The following is a 17,262-nucleotide window of genomic DNA, read 5'->3' as shown; positions in this document are numbered from 1 at the left end:
TACATGGGAAATATGTCGTTGTAAAAAAAACCACTTCAGGTTCCACATCATCTGATGCGATCCACCTGACCACATCACATCACCATACAATCCACGGCATATCCCTGCATTTAAGCAAAGACACCCATCACCCCGGAGAACAACACCATAGCAAGAACACCCAGCCCCATAGTCGAAACAGGCTGTCCAGCAGCTGCGTTCGTGGTCGACGTAGTCGTCGAAGTAGTAGTTCCAGTCGTTGTGCTCGTCTCAGAGGCAGTGGTAGTAGCCTTGGCAGTCGCAGTTGCATTCAGGCTATCATTGCAGAAGACATCGCGGTAGTTGTTTCCTGTTGTCTGGATACAATCGAGGAGCTTTTCGACAGTCTGCTCTTGAGCGAGACAGTAGATTCCGCAGTCGTTGTCGTATTTCACGGGGTTGTTGCCTTTGCAGCAGGTGTCGAATACGGAGGTCATGTTGCCTGAAATGACGGCTGCGCAAGCTGCGTCTGTTGTTGGGAGTTGGTAGACATTTCCTGTGCAGGCGGTTGTGGCGGAGGCGACGGAAGAGGTGGTTGTTGTAGACATTTTGGCTGAGTCGTTTGTGTGGGGATTATTTGAGTTGAGTTTGACTGTAGAGCTGGAAGAGGGTTGAAGAGGACAAGTGGAGTCTGAATTGAAGGGAGAAGTCCAGGATATAAAGGGTTCAATGAAAGCAGAACCAGATTAATTGAACAAGGGACAAGGTAAGACAAACGATGTATCATCATGGAACTTGACCACACAGACTGCTTCTGTGGGGAACGGACCCACCCTGCACAACTATACATAACACTAACCAAGAAATCCAGTTTCTGATTTCTTGGCATTAGGCATCTGGAATAAATTATTTCGACACATCAGCTCCAATTGGAGTTTGGTAAAAATCTTTGTGACGAATCAACTGCAAGATGAGCGTTATTGCAGATCACATACAATAGTTACAAGCCACACTGCGCTAAGCCAATAAGAATGGAGATCATATTCGATAATCATAATTCGACCGAGTGACCGATCATATCTGCACAACTGCCGATGCACATATACTAAAATATATAGTTAAATAAACCTTGGAAGGGTATCTTCACAGCACCTCCTTGCTCGACGCAAAGTTACTGTGTGGTATCGGTGTGAGTCTCAGGGGCCTGAGTCGTGGTCTCAACGACCTTTTCACTATGTGAAGCCTCGAAATCCTGCTTTTCCGCACCGGAGTGGCCCTCCACGCCGACCAGAGCGAGGAGACCAATTTCGCTTTCAATGCGATGCTTGCGCTCGGCATCTGCGGCGGCCAGACCAGTTGAACCGAAGATCTCGTCCATCTCCTCCAGAGTACGGCCCCGGGTTTCGGGGACGAAGAAAATCACGTATAGAATACCGACCACCGTGACGCATCCGAAGAAGATGAATGTACCGTAGGTTGAAGCCTTCACGAAGGGAGAGGTCGCGGTAGCGACCGCGAAGTTGTTCAACTGGGGCGACTAGTTAGATATGCAAGCAGTGTATTAGCGAGGAAAAGACCTACCCAGTTGCTGCTACCACCAATACTAACACCCTTAGCACGCATACTCAATGGGAAGACCTCAGAGGTAACAATCCATGCGACGGGACCTGAGGTCGTTAGTTATATGTCTTAGCCACGGACCGGCGGAACATACCCCAAGAGTAAGCAAAGTTGATCACAAAGATCCACACAAACACAATAGCAGTCCATCCAGCGGCCCGGTTCTCCAGCCATTTGCCCTGGTACCCGCCAATGATGCCGGCAACGATGAAGTGGCAGGTAGCCATACCCACAGCACCGGCGATGAGAATCTTCTTGCGACCGATTTGATCCACCCAGAGCACGGCAGGAATGGTAAAAAGGAACTCCACAATGCCGACGACACCGGTGGCGAGGAGGGTGGTGGTGTTTCCGGGCAGTTGCATATCCTCGAAGATGTATGGGCTGGAATATGTCAGTCACGTTCAACCAAAAAAACGATGGTACTCACGCGTAGTAGTTGATAGCATTAATACCGTTCCACTGCTGGAAAACCATGATCATACACTGAAAAGTTCAGATTAGCATTATGATCGCCAAAGAAGAACGAAACACATACAGCAACGGATGTCCGTTTGAACAAAGACTTGTTCGTAATGAGCGACATGTAATCATTGAGACCCATCTTGAAGTTGCTCTTGAAAGATCCATCTTGCAAATGCGGGTATTTCTCCGCGGCTGTTTCCCTCTCAAACAGGTATAAACTCTTGATTTCGAGGTGCTCAATCCGCACAAGCAGATCGTCGGTAGTGGTTCCACGCAGACGAGCCAAAGTCTGCAGGCACTCCTCCTCGCGACCGGTATTCATGAGGTGACGCGGGGATTGGGGCATGAAGAGTATCATTCCGGCGGCAAGGACGAGGGCGGGCAGAATCTGAATACAGATGGGGATCAACCAGGCTGCATCTGATTGGCCTGCTCCTGTACCTCCGATGTAATTCGTTCCGTATCCGATCTATCAACGTTAGAGTGAGAAGATCAAGCCATGGATAGTGGAACTCACCCAGAAGGACACCATGATACCGAATGTGATAGCCAGTTGTTGCACGGCGACGAGGGATCCACGAATTTCAGGAGGTGCCTGCTCTCGTTAGCTTGATTTCCTTCCTTCCAATGTCACGTTGGACTTACCAGTTCAGCGTTGTACAGTGGTACCACCATACTCAAACTACCAACACCCAGACCAGTGACGAATCTACCAGCAAAGACATAATCCTTGTTCTGTGTGCATGCCTGCACAATCACACCAACGCAGAAGACAGCCACGGCAACCAGCACAGTCAGACGGCGACCGAGTCTATCGGCCAAGTATCCATTGGCGAGTGTTCCCACCCACGCACCGAGTTCGAGCACCGACGTCAGCATACCCTGCTCGATACTTGTTTGGGCGGCATATCCATTCGTCTGGATAAGTTAGTCACGTCGACATAGAGCTCGGAGGACTTGACATACGGCTTCTTGGAAAGACTTCATGGTCAAGACCTGTGCGAACATTCCCTGGTTGTCTAATCCGGTCAGCGTCATCACCATCTCTGCTTGTCGATCAACTTACATCCATAAACGAAACCACCCAGCGACGCGAATAGTCCAATCAAGGAAGTTTTCTTATTACTGATCAAACCCAAGATTCCACCTTTACCAGCGAGCTCGGCACGCTTGGCCGAAATGGCCGTCTCACCAGGAAGAGGACCCATGATGACAGATGATCTGACAACGAACTGAGCAGAAGTGAATGGCCTGGGTCGATAGGTGATAGATACACGACGAAAAGACCGACGCGTCAAAGCCGGGGATCAATGCTATTTATTGACATCCACGACCCAATGTCGGCAAGCTCCAGACTGGTTGAATTTCCCCGGGACTTTACCCCCATGGGGCCATCCATCTTACGTTGTACATGGAACATGGTCTGAACCCATTCCCCACCGACCCGGCTAACATCCGGGTCTGGTATGGAATTAGGAAAGGATCGGTGCCGTGTCAGTGGCTGCGGGTGTGGCATCGCTAATTTATCCGGTCAAACTTTGGATAAATGCGTTGGTCACGGTAGTTAAGGGTGTGGCGTGTTCACGCTTGGCAATTAATTGTGCTGGTTCATAAACATCTGACATAGCACAAATTCAGGGCTGGCTTCGGTGCTCTGATTTGCTTTTTTTGGGTGTGATTTAAATCGGCTCGACTCGAGGCCGGGGCTAAATGTACCCCTAAGGCGTGCGCGGAGAGACCGAGATGCGATCTTATTGGCTCCGCTGATCCACTGACTCCGCAGTCAAACCCCCTGGGGACCCCGCCTTTCGTGCAAACCTGCTTTACAGAGTGTGATTTTGAAAACCGGGCGGTTCGAAAGTCTCCATAGGAAGCTAGAACTTTCGACTGGAGAATGGGATACCTTCCGCCAATGCCTCGACAAACGGAAGATGGAGACCAGCATCAACCTCGCCGGCACCCGAACCCCACACTAAACAAATAAAGCTAGTGCCGTACACTAAGACACCATCTGCCCACATCCCATCATTTAATCCCGCGGGTGAAACCGCTAATTTAGCCTGTTGACTGCCTTCCCTGCATACACGCCACTACGCCTCACCCGTCGCCCTAGGGGCCTAATTTACTCGGCTTCTCGCGGCAAGAATTGCAGCCGAAATGCCTGATCACCGGGAAATATCGCCGTTTGACGGCATTTGTCGGGCTGGCCTGATCTGATCTGGTCTGGATAAATACTTGGTTTTGATACTTGGTTCTGCCTTTCCGGGGTATTACCCGGTGTCTTTTTCCCCGTTCCCCGGATATGAACCAAGCCGGATATGCGGGCGCTGGGGCCGTTTCGGGATTTTTCTCGGATATTGGTCGGTTTGATGTGTTTGGCATTGATCGTCGTTTCGGGAGGGCTGCAGCGTAAGTCGGCGAATTCCCTGGAACATTCGGCGAATATGTACAGTCGACGTGGGGTTTGAGCGTGGGCCATTCTCTACCGATGTTTACCCGATCAAAGGCCGATTCTGGATCTCGGGCTGCTCTTCATTCCAGAGTGTGTGTTATGACTGGTCTACTACTCTCTAGCACTTGCGGCTTATATCTTCGGGAATCCCGATTTGAATTCTAGGGATGAATTATGTGCCGGATCGTCTCGAACATCCCGAGTTCGCGCCCTTGGAAGCCTACAGAATCACGGTACCTCCGATCCGCTCGCCGAAACTAGCGCGAGGATAAATGGCCTTGTCAATGCGGTGATATCAGTGGCGCTGGCTCTGTATGGTAGCGAATCTATATTCAGAACGGTCACAGGCGTGATTCCGAATGGTACCTCACCCCATTGTGGGTTCAGGCCTCAGCCTCGGCCACCGGGCCTATCTAGTGCAAGACGGTTCGGGGATCCTTAACATGTCCTCAGTAGTTATAGGTCGGTCTTGGGGTGATGCGTAGCTCCGGTATCTGGGGTACATATACCTGTAGGAATACATAGCAACTATATTCATACTGATCTTCACAGTTTACATATACGGTGTCTGAATAAACAACGTCCGTAGATATGAAGTACGCTCCTGCGAGAAATTTGATTCAAGGTAAAGCGATGTTATCCACGACCGTCCACCAGACGAGAAAAAATTCAACCAACGCAATATCCATACAAAGATCTAACCCTTCTTCCCATTTCCCTCTCCCCCAACAAACTTCCGAATCTCCTTAGCAAGTCGATCCCTCGCCCGCTTATCATCTCGATCCATTCCCCCACTAAAAAACTTCGGCAAAGCACGCAAAGAATTCGCATGATCAACCGCAAACTCCGGACCCTGCAACTCAAGTTCCCGGGCATACTCAATCGCAAATTGCAAAATCCCCAATCCAACACCATTCCCACGATACTTCTGTAGAACAGTCCAAGCCCGGATAACCACCTTCTCTGGCCGTAAGACGGGTTCCAAATGGGCAGGATGACAGTACTCATCTGAGTCAACATCGGGTTCAGAGTCGTACTCGTTCCGAGAAACAGTGACCACTGAATCGGTGTCCACGGGCATAATACGAATGACCAGTGTAGCGATGACACGTCCGTTGAAGCGTGACACAAAGACTTTATCCTGCATCCACCCCTCGTCCAAACTTTCCTTCTGCACATCGATCTCAAGTCCAGCACTAGCATCAGCGCTAGCACCGGCACTGTATTCTTCCCATGCCTTTCCCATATCACAAACACCACCAAGAGACTGTCTCAGAACATCCTTCTTCTTCCCATCCCTCTTCAGTGCACACCAAGCCAAGGCCTTCTCAGCATGACCACCAGAAACCCGAAACCAAACACCCTGACACAAAGTCCACCTCAGCGGCGACCAGCCATCATCATTATCCGCGCGTAAACCCCCATCAAAATTAGAAGCCCACTTACTCCCAAAAAGCCAAGACCACCGCCCAACACGCTCCGCTTCATCCAGGTATCCACCCGTCCACATCTTTATCCCGCTCAAAGTGGCGATCGCGAAGCAGATCCAGAGGAGTAGGATCATAATCCAGTCTGCGGATGTGTGCCAGAGGACGCGGTAGAGGTATTCGAAGACGATTACGAGGATGGACCAGTAGAAGCCGCTATGGAGGATAGATTTTGCGGCTATTTGGCGTTGTTGCGCGATCGAGTCGGCGATTAGGTGGAGGGAGGCTATTAGGTCTTGTTCAGTTGTTGCGGGAGTTGTCTCGAGGATGCCTTCTTCTGCTGGGATTTCCTTCCGTTCGGCGGTTGGTTCTGGGGCTGGGCTTCGGAGATCTTCTGAATCTGAAAACGAGGATGCGTCTGATTGTGGTGTGGTTGAGGGGAGTGTTGGATCTCGAGGATTTGGAGATGGTGGTGCAGGAATGGCATTGATTGAGGCATTGCTTGCTATGGGGTCCGAATTTGACCCTGAGCTTGCAGTTGAGGTTGGGGAAGGCGGTGGTGAATCGTAAGGCGCCTCAAAGGTTGCCATCGTAGGAGTTAAGTCAGGTTCCTGCACGACCAATTCAATCGTGAGACCGTTGCTTGTAGATGCGGTCTTGTCTGTAGTATTAATAACTGGTGAGGTATTGTCCGGCACGCTATGATTCGGACTCCTGGCTTCCGGGACCTCGATGCCTGGAGTGCTATATTCTGGCGCACTATTACCCGGAGGGTGGCTTTCTTGATCGCCGGTGACTGGAGCAGTAATTTCCGAAGTTTTATCGTCTGGAATATCGTTCTCTGGTGTGATACTATATGACACGTTGATATTTGGGTCCTTGGCTTTTGGGTTGTCGATTCTTGGGATGTCTGTGTCTGCAGTGCCGTTCTGCTCCGCGCGATTGTCTGGATGGCTGTTTTCTGGAGCAGGAGTTTCTGGATTATTCTCGTCTGGGGTATAGTTCTCACTTGAGTTGCCAGGCGCTGTGTGCTCCGTAGTATCGCTGTGATGAGTGTCGTTGACATTAAGCAGTACGGACAACTCCTCGGATACGGCTTCCATGAACGCAGAGCTACTGTCGTTCTCAGTAACCCTCCACTCAAAAGTGCATTTCATGATCGCCGATCCGTTTCTCAAAGTGTCAGAAGCAACTCTAAAGCAGAGTGTAGGGTATTTATCAGTCGCGCAGAAGCTCAGCTGTGCCAGCGCAAGACGTGTCAGACATTGTCTTTTTCTTTGTTTGAAATGGAAACACAATAATGTAGAGAACGCAAAATCAAAGATCCAAGCTGACTCACAATCTAATCCAGGTACTCAGTCAGAAAGTCCCTACAGAACCAAAGAAAGAAAATGATGACAAAGAAGAAGAAATAGAATCCGATCAGGTTGAAGAGGATGCTTGATTCGGTGGGTGCGTGCAGGTCATCAGACATGATTGTCGATAGGAGTGAAAAGTTTGAATAGGTGATTGACACATGTGTTCAGATTGTTCGGCTTTCATTCATATCTGGCAGATATTGAGAATCCATGGTTGCTGGCAGGAGAGTTTGATGGTTGTCCTGATACAGAACCGGACTCCAGCTCATTCTTCTTTCTAGCTTAAACTTTTAGAATGTTCATTGTCGGCTTGGACTTATCTTCTCTCGGTTAGGATATCGAAATTGCAGAAAGGTTCTCATATTCGTCTGGGGTGGTATTGTCTCGTGTCATGAACCTTACAACAGATGCAGGTATCCGATTCGCCAAGGAAGAGACAAAGGACTTTACCCAAAATGCCAGTAATAATAAAAAGAAGCGATATTACTAGCTATTAGGTAGAAGCCATAAGTAAGTAGTGCTGCTAGCTTCTAAACTCTGACTGGAGCGATAAAACATAAATCAAATACAGCTTGGGAAACAAGATAGAAAGTAAGAGGCAAAAATCAAAAAGAACCGCTTCCGCTGCACAAATGGCAATTCTGTTCTGTCCATTGAGTGTAGGCTCATTCCCCGGGGCTGTCGTAAAACACGACTAATTTCCCGGAGGAGTGACGCCAGACACAGCAATCATGTCAGGCTTCTTACGGCTAGATTCCTCGGATGCATGATGGTGGGTAACACCATCATCCACAATTTCCTCTCCGGCAAGACTCTCCAGAGTGCGTCGCTTGGTTTCGGGAATAAGCAGAGTTGTAAAGACGCCACAAAGCATGAAGAGTGCGAAGATCTGCATGACATGGTTGAGCCAAGGGCTGTTGGAGGTTCCCTTGGGAGCACCTTTGTTGACGAGGGGCCCAAACACGCACTGTGCGATGATTGCACCGATCTTGCCAGTCGCGGCACTGATGCCGTGGGAGGTGGAACGGTACCGGGTAGGGAAGCATTCCCCAGGCACAATGAAGGTAGTCGCGTTGGGACCGAAGTTGAAGAAGAACTGTGCGAGCACGTAGAGAGCGAGCAGACCATTGTGCGAGTTTTTCAGAGGGTGGTAGGCAAAACCGATGATGATGAATAGGATTGTAAGCATAATGAACCCAAACAACTGGATTGGCTTACGGCCGATCGTGTCAACGGTTGCAACAGTCACCCAGTAACCCGGGATGGCACCGGCACAGATGAGGATCAGGTTACCGACGGCGTTGCGGTAGAACACCTGGTAAACATCGTGTCCGCCTGTCCATCCGATAGCACCTAGAATAACCGAGTTGTTCAAGCCGAGGCCGTAGAAAGCTAAGGAATTGGTTAGCTAAAATCGAAATATTAGAAGCAGATCAACGTACCAACATCGAGGAAGAACCACGATCCAGCCGTGCCGAGAAGGACCTTTCCGTTCTTCCAAGTGCCAAAATGGTTGTACCAATCCGCGAATGTCGCCTTCGGAACCATGGCTTCGGTGTTTTCATTGCGAAGGAGGGCGATGCGGCGAATTTCATCCGGGTGGCCCTCACTCTCTCCTTTCATGTAGGCACGGATATCCGAGTCAGCCTTGAGAATGTCACGGTCGACATCGAAGGTGTAACGAGGGGTCTCGGGGATGGTAAGTCGAAAGTAGAGGGCTGCACACGCAGGCACGGCACCCAGTCCAATGACAGTGCGCCACATTTTGTCAACGGCGAGTTGACACACTCCCGTGCAGTGAGCAACATCCTTTGCCGTTTCAAGAGACTCTTTGAAGGCGGCGGTAACGATCAAGGCGATAATTGCGGCAGCAAATTGCCCGATGCCTTGCATGGCAAAGACAGCTCCCATCATCGCACCACGCCATTTGGTGGTAGCAAACCTACTTCGTCAGCAAATCAGACCCAAGGGTGGTCAAGGAAGTTCACTTACTCAGAAGTAATGATAGAAGAGAGCGGATAATCTCCTCCGATGCCAATTCCCATGATGACACGCCAGAAGATCAACAGACCAGTGATGGAGATGGAGCGGGAGTCAGATGCGAGGGCCTGAGCCAGGGTAGCAAGGATAATGATCATGAGCTCAAAGCCGTACATGCGCTTGCGACCAATACGATCAGCAAGCCAGCCGAAGAAGAGCTGACCAATGACGGTACCACCGGATGTTGCGACTTTGATGGCGGTATCAGAGCTGGAGGGGATCTTGCCAGGATTGGACTTGGCTGTCTGCCAGTAGACGACACCAAGCATGCTGACACAAAGATTGATGGCAAAGATATCATAGGAATCAGTGAAGAAGCCCACACCGGCAACTACCACGGCGCGAACATGGTGCCATCCGAACTTGGCGTTGTCGATCTTGGCCAGTGCACGTCGGCGCGCTTCCTTGGGGTCACTCACATACGAAGACTCACTGCCATCTTGGATAGCTCTTTCCTCATCTTGAATTGGGGGAAGGCTGCTGAGGGGAACAAGAGGAACCTCTTGCGTGGACGTCATCTTGACTAAGATGAGGGTAAACAGGAAAAGTCAAGGTATGAGGCCCTTGAAAGTGAGAAGGGTGGAGAGGGGAAGAAGAAGAGAAGGGAAGGAAAGGAAGAATAAATGAACCGTTGGCGTAAACACGGAAGGTAAAACTCGTGGGGATTGTTACACTTGTCCCATGTGGAAAAGGGCTCCATACCAGTATAGAGTAAGATCCTACTGTCAACCATGTACCACACTGATCCTATCCAGGCACCGCTGCCTATTTGATCCGACCAATGAGAAGCATTCCTGAAAGCACATGGCATCCAAAGTGAAATCGCTCCTTCCCCAGATCATGATCTCCCTTTCCCGAAAAGGGAAATGACGGGCGTGATGATGCGCTCTTGCCTCAACACTCCTTGAACACCACCACGCTTCCGCTCTAACTCCACTAATTAATGAATTGAAGATCAAGTTTGTGGTCTCTGTCCCTTGTATTGAGAGAATCCACAACATAAGTTACAAGCATGCTAATAATGGTGATTTAACGCCTAGATCCCAGCTGCAATATAACTTGCTGGGAGGACAGCGCATGGTACCTAATCCCATCACACTTCAATGGGAGTGTTCAAGTTACACTATTCCCAAAAATAGCACCCTCATTGCGAGCCATGGTCCACGGGTAGTTTCACCAGGTCTCCAGTCGATGTAATCCCGACATCACCCTTGACTTCGGCCACCCTAGCCACTCCCGAGTCACTCCCGAGCCACCCGTGGCAACACCAAATTATATATATCCGACATTGACCATGCACTTGGAGGAATCAGAGCATTAAACTCAAGACCTTAAATCACAAGCGAAGTATGAATCAAGAAGTCATCGAGTACAATTTAATGTCAAATTAGCGGTGCAATCTCAGGAACTCTAGATTTCTGACGCCGAAAACATTGAATTTAGACATGACATCGGAGGCCCAGAGGGACAATATCGGCGATGACAGGAAAACATTCATATTGAATACGATTTGGAAGCCAATCTTGAAGATGTTACCAGAATAATCTGTGTGATACTATTCATTTATCTCTGACAACGAAGAAGCTAAATTGTTCAAAATGCATGGTCCAGTGCAGCTAGCTATGCGTAAGTGGCTTGGTATCTATGGAAAGATATAAAGATGGGACGGCAGATTATTGACAGTCTATCTAGCAAGTCCCGGTGTCAGATTATGATGGTTTGGCTCAATCCTAGGAATGACCTAACAAACGGCAAGTCGAAGCGACAGCTTGGCGTGGAAAACATTGACCCAGCCCTGTTATGCTGCCAGACTCTGGTGGCCTTGCACGAGCTCATGCGCGCCAAGGCTGATCAAAAGATGCCAAGGTGCTCGACATGCAGGCACTAGAGACCCAGAGGAGAGTTCTCAACACGGGAAACTTGGAGACACTAACTATCATGTTTCAAGTTAGTGCTTTTTTGCTCGGGCCAACATTGGAATACAATATGCTTAAGAACTAGGCCTGGTAGAATCCTGTCTGTCATGGCAGATCTAGCAATGAATATTGCATTCAAAGCTTATTCCTGAATGTTGAAGCACTGCAGGTGAGAGTGCTGTTATCCAGACGGTGCTGGGCGTAGGGAACTCTGAAAAGTCGCTTAATATGAGCAAGCCAGGAACCCTTTACACCAATTAAGAACGATGGCAAGATTGTGAAACAATAAATGCGCAATTACACAGCATTCAGAAGAAGAATATTGGAGATGGTCATCCTGGAATACTAGAGAGCATGTTTCATTTGGTGAAGGCTTGAAAAATAAGCAGTAGGGATACCGATGCCATCGAACTGACAATAACCTTCAACGCTTGTTGTCCTTAAGAATATATAGCCACCCTTGACTACACAGGAAAGTGAAACTTCAAAAGTGGCACAGAGACTTGTGGTTTGCGGGCAACTTCTCTTAGCCCCTAGAATCCTCTGAAGGTGAACTTATAGTCAGAAGTTGAGTCAAGCCAGAGGGGTTCTATGCTACGTAATTCTTTGCCTAACGTGAGGCTTAAGTATGACTACTCCCCTCCAACTACCTCTTACATCTAGTTGATATATGATATTTCAGATCGCTACAATTATTTACACTTTATCGTAATTATCTATAGTATGATGAGACCTTTGTGGATTCAGTTCATCCTCCTACACGCGTTTACGCTTGGTTCATCTCTCACCTCTGATTATCTCTTACCTTTGTTCATTCACCGCTTCTCATATCTCTTCAGTCACTACGTAAAGCTTCTGGCTGTGACCTGCTCTTGTCTCTGACCGTGACATCTTCTAGCTACCATAGCATCCTACCTCTACCACAACATCCTCTACCTACCAAAACATCCTCCATCTATCATACCACCCTCCATCTATCATAACATCCTCCATCTACGATAACATAACCTTGTCCGTCACGTCGTTGATCACAGCATTATCGACCACAACATCACATTCGTGAGCGTATTGCCATAACATCAATGAGCATAATATTTTCTTGTCTGTCACGACGTTGACGACAGTATCTGTGACACATTGCCACCTTGTCCATCGCCTCGTTGACCATACCATCGACTACAATAACATCTTTTCATATCCAACCATGGCCCGCCTCCTGCGTAAACGCCGAGACCGAAAAGAAGCTCTTGGCCAAGCTAAGGCCTTGGGCTCTCCTGTTCCTCGCGCCCAATCATACAATCTCGTGGCCTGTACTTCTCATAATGCTAAGGCGGACGGTTGGATCTTCTCGGATTTCATGGGAGCTTGCATGCTTTTACTGGACAGGCATGTAAAAGGAGACTTCTACTCTTGTTTCCCAGTCAAGGAGCATTTTGAGTTCCTCGCCAAACAGCCCACTGCCATTGACACCATCAAGTTTGGTTATTTTGGAAAGGATCGGGCTGAGGCCCTGTATCAATACACCAAGGACCAGTTTGACAAAGGGGACAGATGGTGGGTTCAAGTCAAGCCAGGCGAGATTCGTCGCCGGATCGACAGCTGGATCAGTCAGAAGTCCAAGTTGGCGAGAGATGGCGATTTCGTCAACATCTTCTTAGACGGACATGGCCACCGGCGACATGGCTTGAAAGCCGGGAGTGAATACCTGCACCAGCAGGTATTCGCCCAGCAAATTTCGCATTTCTGCAAGGGCGTGCAAGTCAACTTGATCATGGATTTCTGTCATTCTGGGTTATTCAAAAAGGCAGTCGAGGTCTTAGAGAGAGATGATTGTTACATTATTACTTCATGCGGCGCTCCAGGTCGCAGTTGGAGCAATAAGCTCAGCGGGAGCGGCAGACACCGAAATGGGAGGTTTGCCACGGCTCTCGTGCATGCCTTTACGTCAGGTGGCCCGAAAACCCCTCCATATTCAATCCAGGACCAAGAAGATTCCATTCGCAATCGACTCACTCGCGACGTCACACCTGAAGCGACAGTGTCCTCCCCTGAATTTTGGTCTGGAGACAGCGTCAAGCCAACTGATTCCGTAGATGATATTTTCTTCAGGAACATGGTCAATGTCTCATCACACGGTCACTACGCCGCTGGTCGCAACAAGAGGGTTGAATGGCCAACGACAAATCAAGCAATCCGATCTAAACTTGGAAATGCTACTGGACTTCCCCTCACAAACGCTGTTACAGCGGTGAGCAAGCTTGTCAAGGACGAAATCTATCTCTGCGATGTTGACCTCGGCTACCCTCCAGATATGGAGGTTTACAGTCAAGTTTCGAGCACAGCACCCGATTACCGGGGGTTGGTGCGAAACCTCTACTGGAGAGCCCGTCGCCAGTCCACCGTTTGGAACATCTACTTGCTGCTTATCGAGTATGGGTTGATCGACTTCAACGCCCTTGTCACCCCTATGGACCTCCTGACGGTGTCCAACAACACCGACACCGTCGCTTACATTCTCAGTTGCTTTTCGAATGTCGACCAAGATGTCACTCTGATCGCAAAGGATAAGATTGCATTCCAGGGTAATGACTGGAGTGCAGACATTGAATGGTGAGTTTCTGTAATACTTTCACCCACTCTAATAACAATATCGGTTTGCTAACATCTCACTGGTTATAGGCTCGCGACTCTGATTGTGAGAGGCGGCTGCGATTATCTTGAAATCTTCCAAGCCATCATCGACAGCAGGTACCTTGGTACTATCAACGCATGCGGCTCGGATGCATACAAGTCGCTTCATCTGGATCTTGACCAAAGTCGGAATCTCCAAGAGCGCGAGGGAACATGGACAGCCGGCGGAGATAAAAGGCCGAACAGGAATGTATTTGGTTTCTGGCTTCCCCACGGTTTGAGCGTCGAAGACGCAAAGTGTTTGACGAAGAGCGGGCATGGAGACTGCCTTGATCGATTTGATGAGATCGAGCGAATGTTCTGCGAAACTGAGGGCATTGCTCAAGCATCCTTGTCCGATGATACTGGTGAGGAGGTCGTTGACAGCATGGCGGAGATTCCCAAAGACTTTATCAGTGCTTGTTTGGTCTCTGAGGATGACATTATCCCTTCGTGGCTTAATGATTTGAAATTGAGGGAGTGATAAGGAGGTCGATGGCCGCGGGACTGGTGTTGCTTGAGCTTACCAGGTCATGTAGGAGTGGATGGCATGTAGGAGGATTTTCGTCGTTTGGATCGAAGTCTCCCCATTTGTGATGTGCGGACCCGATAGAAGGGGATATCCAAGGGGTTTAACGTTGTGGAATTTGCGTTGCTTGGATCGCACAGGGTATGTATTCGGCGTTAGCAGGGTTTTTTTCTCATCTAAATTGAAGACTTTAAAAGCACTTGCATCGAATTCGAGCTTGGCTGCATTCATATAGCTCGTAAGGAGGCTGCCAGAATCGACTCACCCCACTTTCGCTGTCGCCGTCCCCCGCTGACGGTTTGAAAGCCTCGCCGTTGGAGTCGTCAACAAGGACGTAGCCAAATCAAATATGAATAGTGGATTTAAAGCCGGTAAGGCTCCTTGCTTGATTATACAGCTTTGCCGTAGAGTGCATGGTGGTGGAATAGGGGACGTTTGAAGGTGATTTCTTTTCCTGCAAGATCTTTGCTGTTGGCCTTATATTTCTGGATGCTGTATGGCTAATCGTCTTACACTTGGCATACAAGACGACGTAAAGGCGATGGGTAAGCCATCAGAACCACACAAAACAAGTGAGGCAGAAAAAGGACAGATTCAGTAAAAGGAAAGAGAGGCGATAATTTATCAAATGAAGGCTTTGTTGCTGCTACCGGATGCCCTCGTTCAATTAAATACCGAAGTAAACATATTCATCAACTTCTAGTCCATATTGTTACACATCTAAGTTGTGGGCTTGAATGCGCAGAGGCTGAAGGTTCAAAACCAGGATTCCAACGGGAGGCTGTTCAATCTGCCTAAATGCCTCTTCGATCTTAATTGCCCTTTGGAAGCAGCGGTCCAGCCTCTCGTTGCGCACGTCCATCATATCAGTCAGCCCATGTGGAAGCCAAAAGCCGAAGGTATTCCTCGAAGGCGGGACTTTTCCATCTGGACTCATTGGTCCTTGCCTCTCACGGACATCCTGGTGGAGCTCGAATTCTGGATCTTTAGATCGACACTTAAAATATTGATCTTTATCCAATTTTCCGAGGATTTGACTTTGTGTGATTGCATCGACCACATTTCTCAAGTTCAGGGCGCTTCGGACAATGACGGTTGCAAGCCTATCAGGTAAGAAATATGAGTGAGTTGCATGCAAGAAAAATCTGTAGGGGCGGGATCAATACATACCAATCCCTATCAGTGGTCCATTCACCTGACTGAGAGGGGATCATGTTTTGAGATTCCTCCTGGGACTGATCAACAAAGAATTGGTAGCAGCTGAGGATTCGGGAAACGGTGTATGTGCCCATGGATGGTGTATGTAAGTCCATAGGGTAAGTCAGTGCTTCGGCACTGACAAAGTCCTCTCTAAAGAGGTGGAGAAAGACTTCCCACATTGTGACTTGCCGAAAAGATCTCCAGTAGAGGTTGTTTAAAACCATTCTCCAGTCCGTTTCTTCGAAGAAAAGTTGGTCAAAGATTTCTATGTCGGGAGGGTAGCCCAGGTCAAGGTCGCACAACTCTCCCTCGGTTTTTGCCACTGCCTGAGCTGATGGAGTTACATCTTGGCCACAAGCTGCCAGAGATCGTGTAAGTGTCTCCTTGACGATTATGTCGGCTTCTTTCCAGTTGATGCTGCCAAGTGGTGGTGGTGGTGGGGTATCTAGTCTTTCTCCCCATCCTGGGATATCCTCAACATCTGGATCATCTCCACCCAGCATCAACTGGTCCAGTGGCATGGTGACTGGGTCAAACCCAGAATGTAGGAACTGTGCGGTGAATAGGGTCTCTCCTGGGGTGATGTCCCGAAGGCGGTGAACTATGTGGTTGTCGTTGTCCGACACTGTCCAAGGGACCGTCGAAGGGGAAGTGACTTTGAGGAGGGATTCAACGACGGCGTTGGCGAATCTACCACTTCGAATGCGGCCACTGACGCTCCTTCCCATCGCAAAAGCTTTGTGCTTGTGGTAAGGAGCAGCGACGTATCGGCCGCTTTGGTTAGCAGTCGAACTTGCCACTTCCTCTGCAATGTGCCCAGAATAACATGCAGTGGAAATGACATTGATTTCGACACCTGGTTGGAACTTTGCCAAGAGTGCACTCAGATCTCCCGCAGGCAATATCTTCTTCCCCAAACTCAGATTCCCATCATCAGAGCCATGACAGACTAAGAAGATGTTGATGATGTCCCCATTCAAACAGCTCTTGCGCCTTTTGCCAATCCAGAACATCACCTCGTGTAGAAGTCTTTCGGGCGTTATCTGTGTCCAAAACGGAGGACATTGCTCAAATTGCGCTCGCTCGTATGAATGGATATGGGTGCGCTGGTTGCCGTAGAAGCCGAACTTGACGTCCGTTATGTTTCGACGACTCAAGTCCGCAAAATGATCCTTCAAGGGGAAGCATGAATAAAAGGAATTTTGCCCGCGTTGGCCCTCAAGGGCTTTGGAGAACCCCAGAAAGTCGGCGAACATCCATCCATCGCGGACCGAGTTGTCAGCGCCACAAACTACCAAAGTGAATACTTGGTTTGATTGTGCTGCAACAGCGCCCCCCAACGCCCTCTGTAGCCCATCAGCCTTTGCAGGGTCACGAGGCATTCTGGTGTATGCCGCTCGGCCAAAGCCTGTCTCAGAAGGGGCGTCAGAAAGACGAGAAAGAGACTCCACAGAGCTGATGGAAAATGTTTCGAACGATCAGGAGGCAAAGAGACGACGTCACGAGACAATAAAGAACACTCTCCGTGGAGCTAGATGGAAGATGGTTCGATCGTTCAATAGGTAACGAGACGACGTGACGACACAATAACAAACACTCTCCGTGGAGCTAGATGGAAGAAGGTTCG

At 49.1% G+C, this 17,262-nt stretch overlaps 6 protein-coding genes across 6 annotated transcripts; 1 reads left to right on the top strand and 5 right to left on the bottom strand.

Moving 5' to 3' along the window:
* Positions 1-110: 110 nt before the first annotated feature.
* N7503_007767 (uncharacterized protein) lies at positions 111-566 on the bottom strand (the record flags this gene model as incomplete). The annotated part of the gene is made up of 1 exon (XM_057067314.1): positions 111-566. One exon carries the CDS (start codon positions 564-566, stop codon positions 111-113), a length of 456 nt encoding a protein of 151 aa, XP_056920995.1.
* A 563-nt stretch (positions 567-1,129) lies between these two features.
* Positions 1,130-3,251, bottom strand: N7503_007766 (uncharacterized protein; the record flags this gene model as incomplete). Its single annotated transcript, XM_057067313.1, has 9 exons — positions 1,130-1,486; positions 1,540-1,625; positions 1,673-1,962; positions 2,009-2,064; positions 2,117-2,512; positions 2,561-2,638; positions 2,689-2,961; positions 3,010-3,062; positions 3,110-3,251. The coding sequence occupies 9 exons, from the start codon at positions 3,249-3,251 to the stop codon at positions 1,130-1,132; spliced, it is 1,731 nt and encodes a 576-aa protein (XP_056920994.1).
* Positions 3,252-5,192: 1,941 nt separating this feature from the next.
* Positions 5,193-7,079, bottom strand: N7503_007765 (uncharacterized protein; the record flags this gene model as incomplete). Its single annotated transcript, XM_057067312.1, has 1 exon — positions 5,193-7,079. The coding sequence occupies one exon, from the start codon at positions 7,077-7,079 to the stop codon at positions 5,193-5,195; it is 1,887 nt and encodes a 628-aa protein (XP_056920993.1).
* Positions 7,080-7,974: 895 nt separating this feature from the next.
* Positions 7,975-9,838, bottom strand: phoD (phosphate:H+ symporter; the record flags this gene model as incomplete). Its single annotated transcript, XM_057067311.1, has 3 exons — positions 7,975-8,672; positions 8,723-9,222; positions 9,273-9,838. The coding sequence occupies 3 exons, from the start codon at positions 9,836-9,838 to the stop codon at positions 7,975-7,977; spliced, it is 1,764 nt and encodes a 587-aa protein (XP_056920992.1).
* Positions 9,839-12,440: 2,602 nt separating this feature from the next.
* On the top strand, positions 12,441-14,390 carry N7503_007763 (uncharacterized protein; the record flags this gene model as incomplete). Its single annotated transcript, XM_057067310.1, has 2 exons — positions 12,441-13,846; positions 13,916-14,390. The coding sequence occupies 2 exons, from the start codon at positions 12,441-12,443 to the stop codon at positions 14,388-14,390; spliced, it is 1,881 nt and encodes a 626-aa protein (XP_056920991.1).
* A 757-nt stretch (positions 14,391-15,147) lies between these two features.
* N7503_007762 (uncharacterized protein) lies at positions 15,148-17,017 on the bottom strand (the record flags this gene model as incomplete). The annotated part of the gene is made up of 2 exons (XM_057067309.1): positions 15,148-15,538; positions 15,606-17,017. 2 exons carry the CDS (start codon positions 17,015-17,017, stop codon positions 15,148-15,150), a joined length of 1,803 nt encoding a protein of 600 aa, XP_056920990.1.
* Between the last annotated feature and the right edge of the window lie 245 nt (positions 17,018-17,262).

This window comes from Penicillium pulvis (genome assembly GCF_028828015.1).
Source record: "Penicillium pulvis strain IBT 33274 chromosome Unknown contig_5_segment0_segment0, whole genome shotgun sequence".
Lineage (NCBI taxonomy): Eukaryota > Fungi > Ascomycota > Eurotiomycetes > Eurotiales > Aspergillaceae > Penicillium > Penicillium pulvis.
Note: the sequence above shows the minus strand (reverse complement) of the source record. Positions and strands in the feature narration are given on the sequence as shown.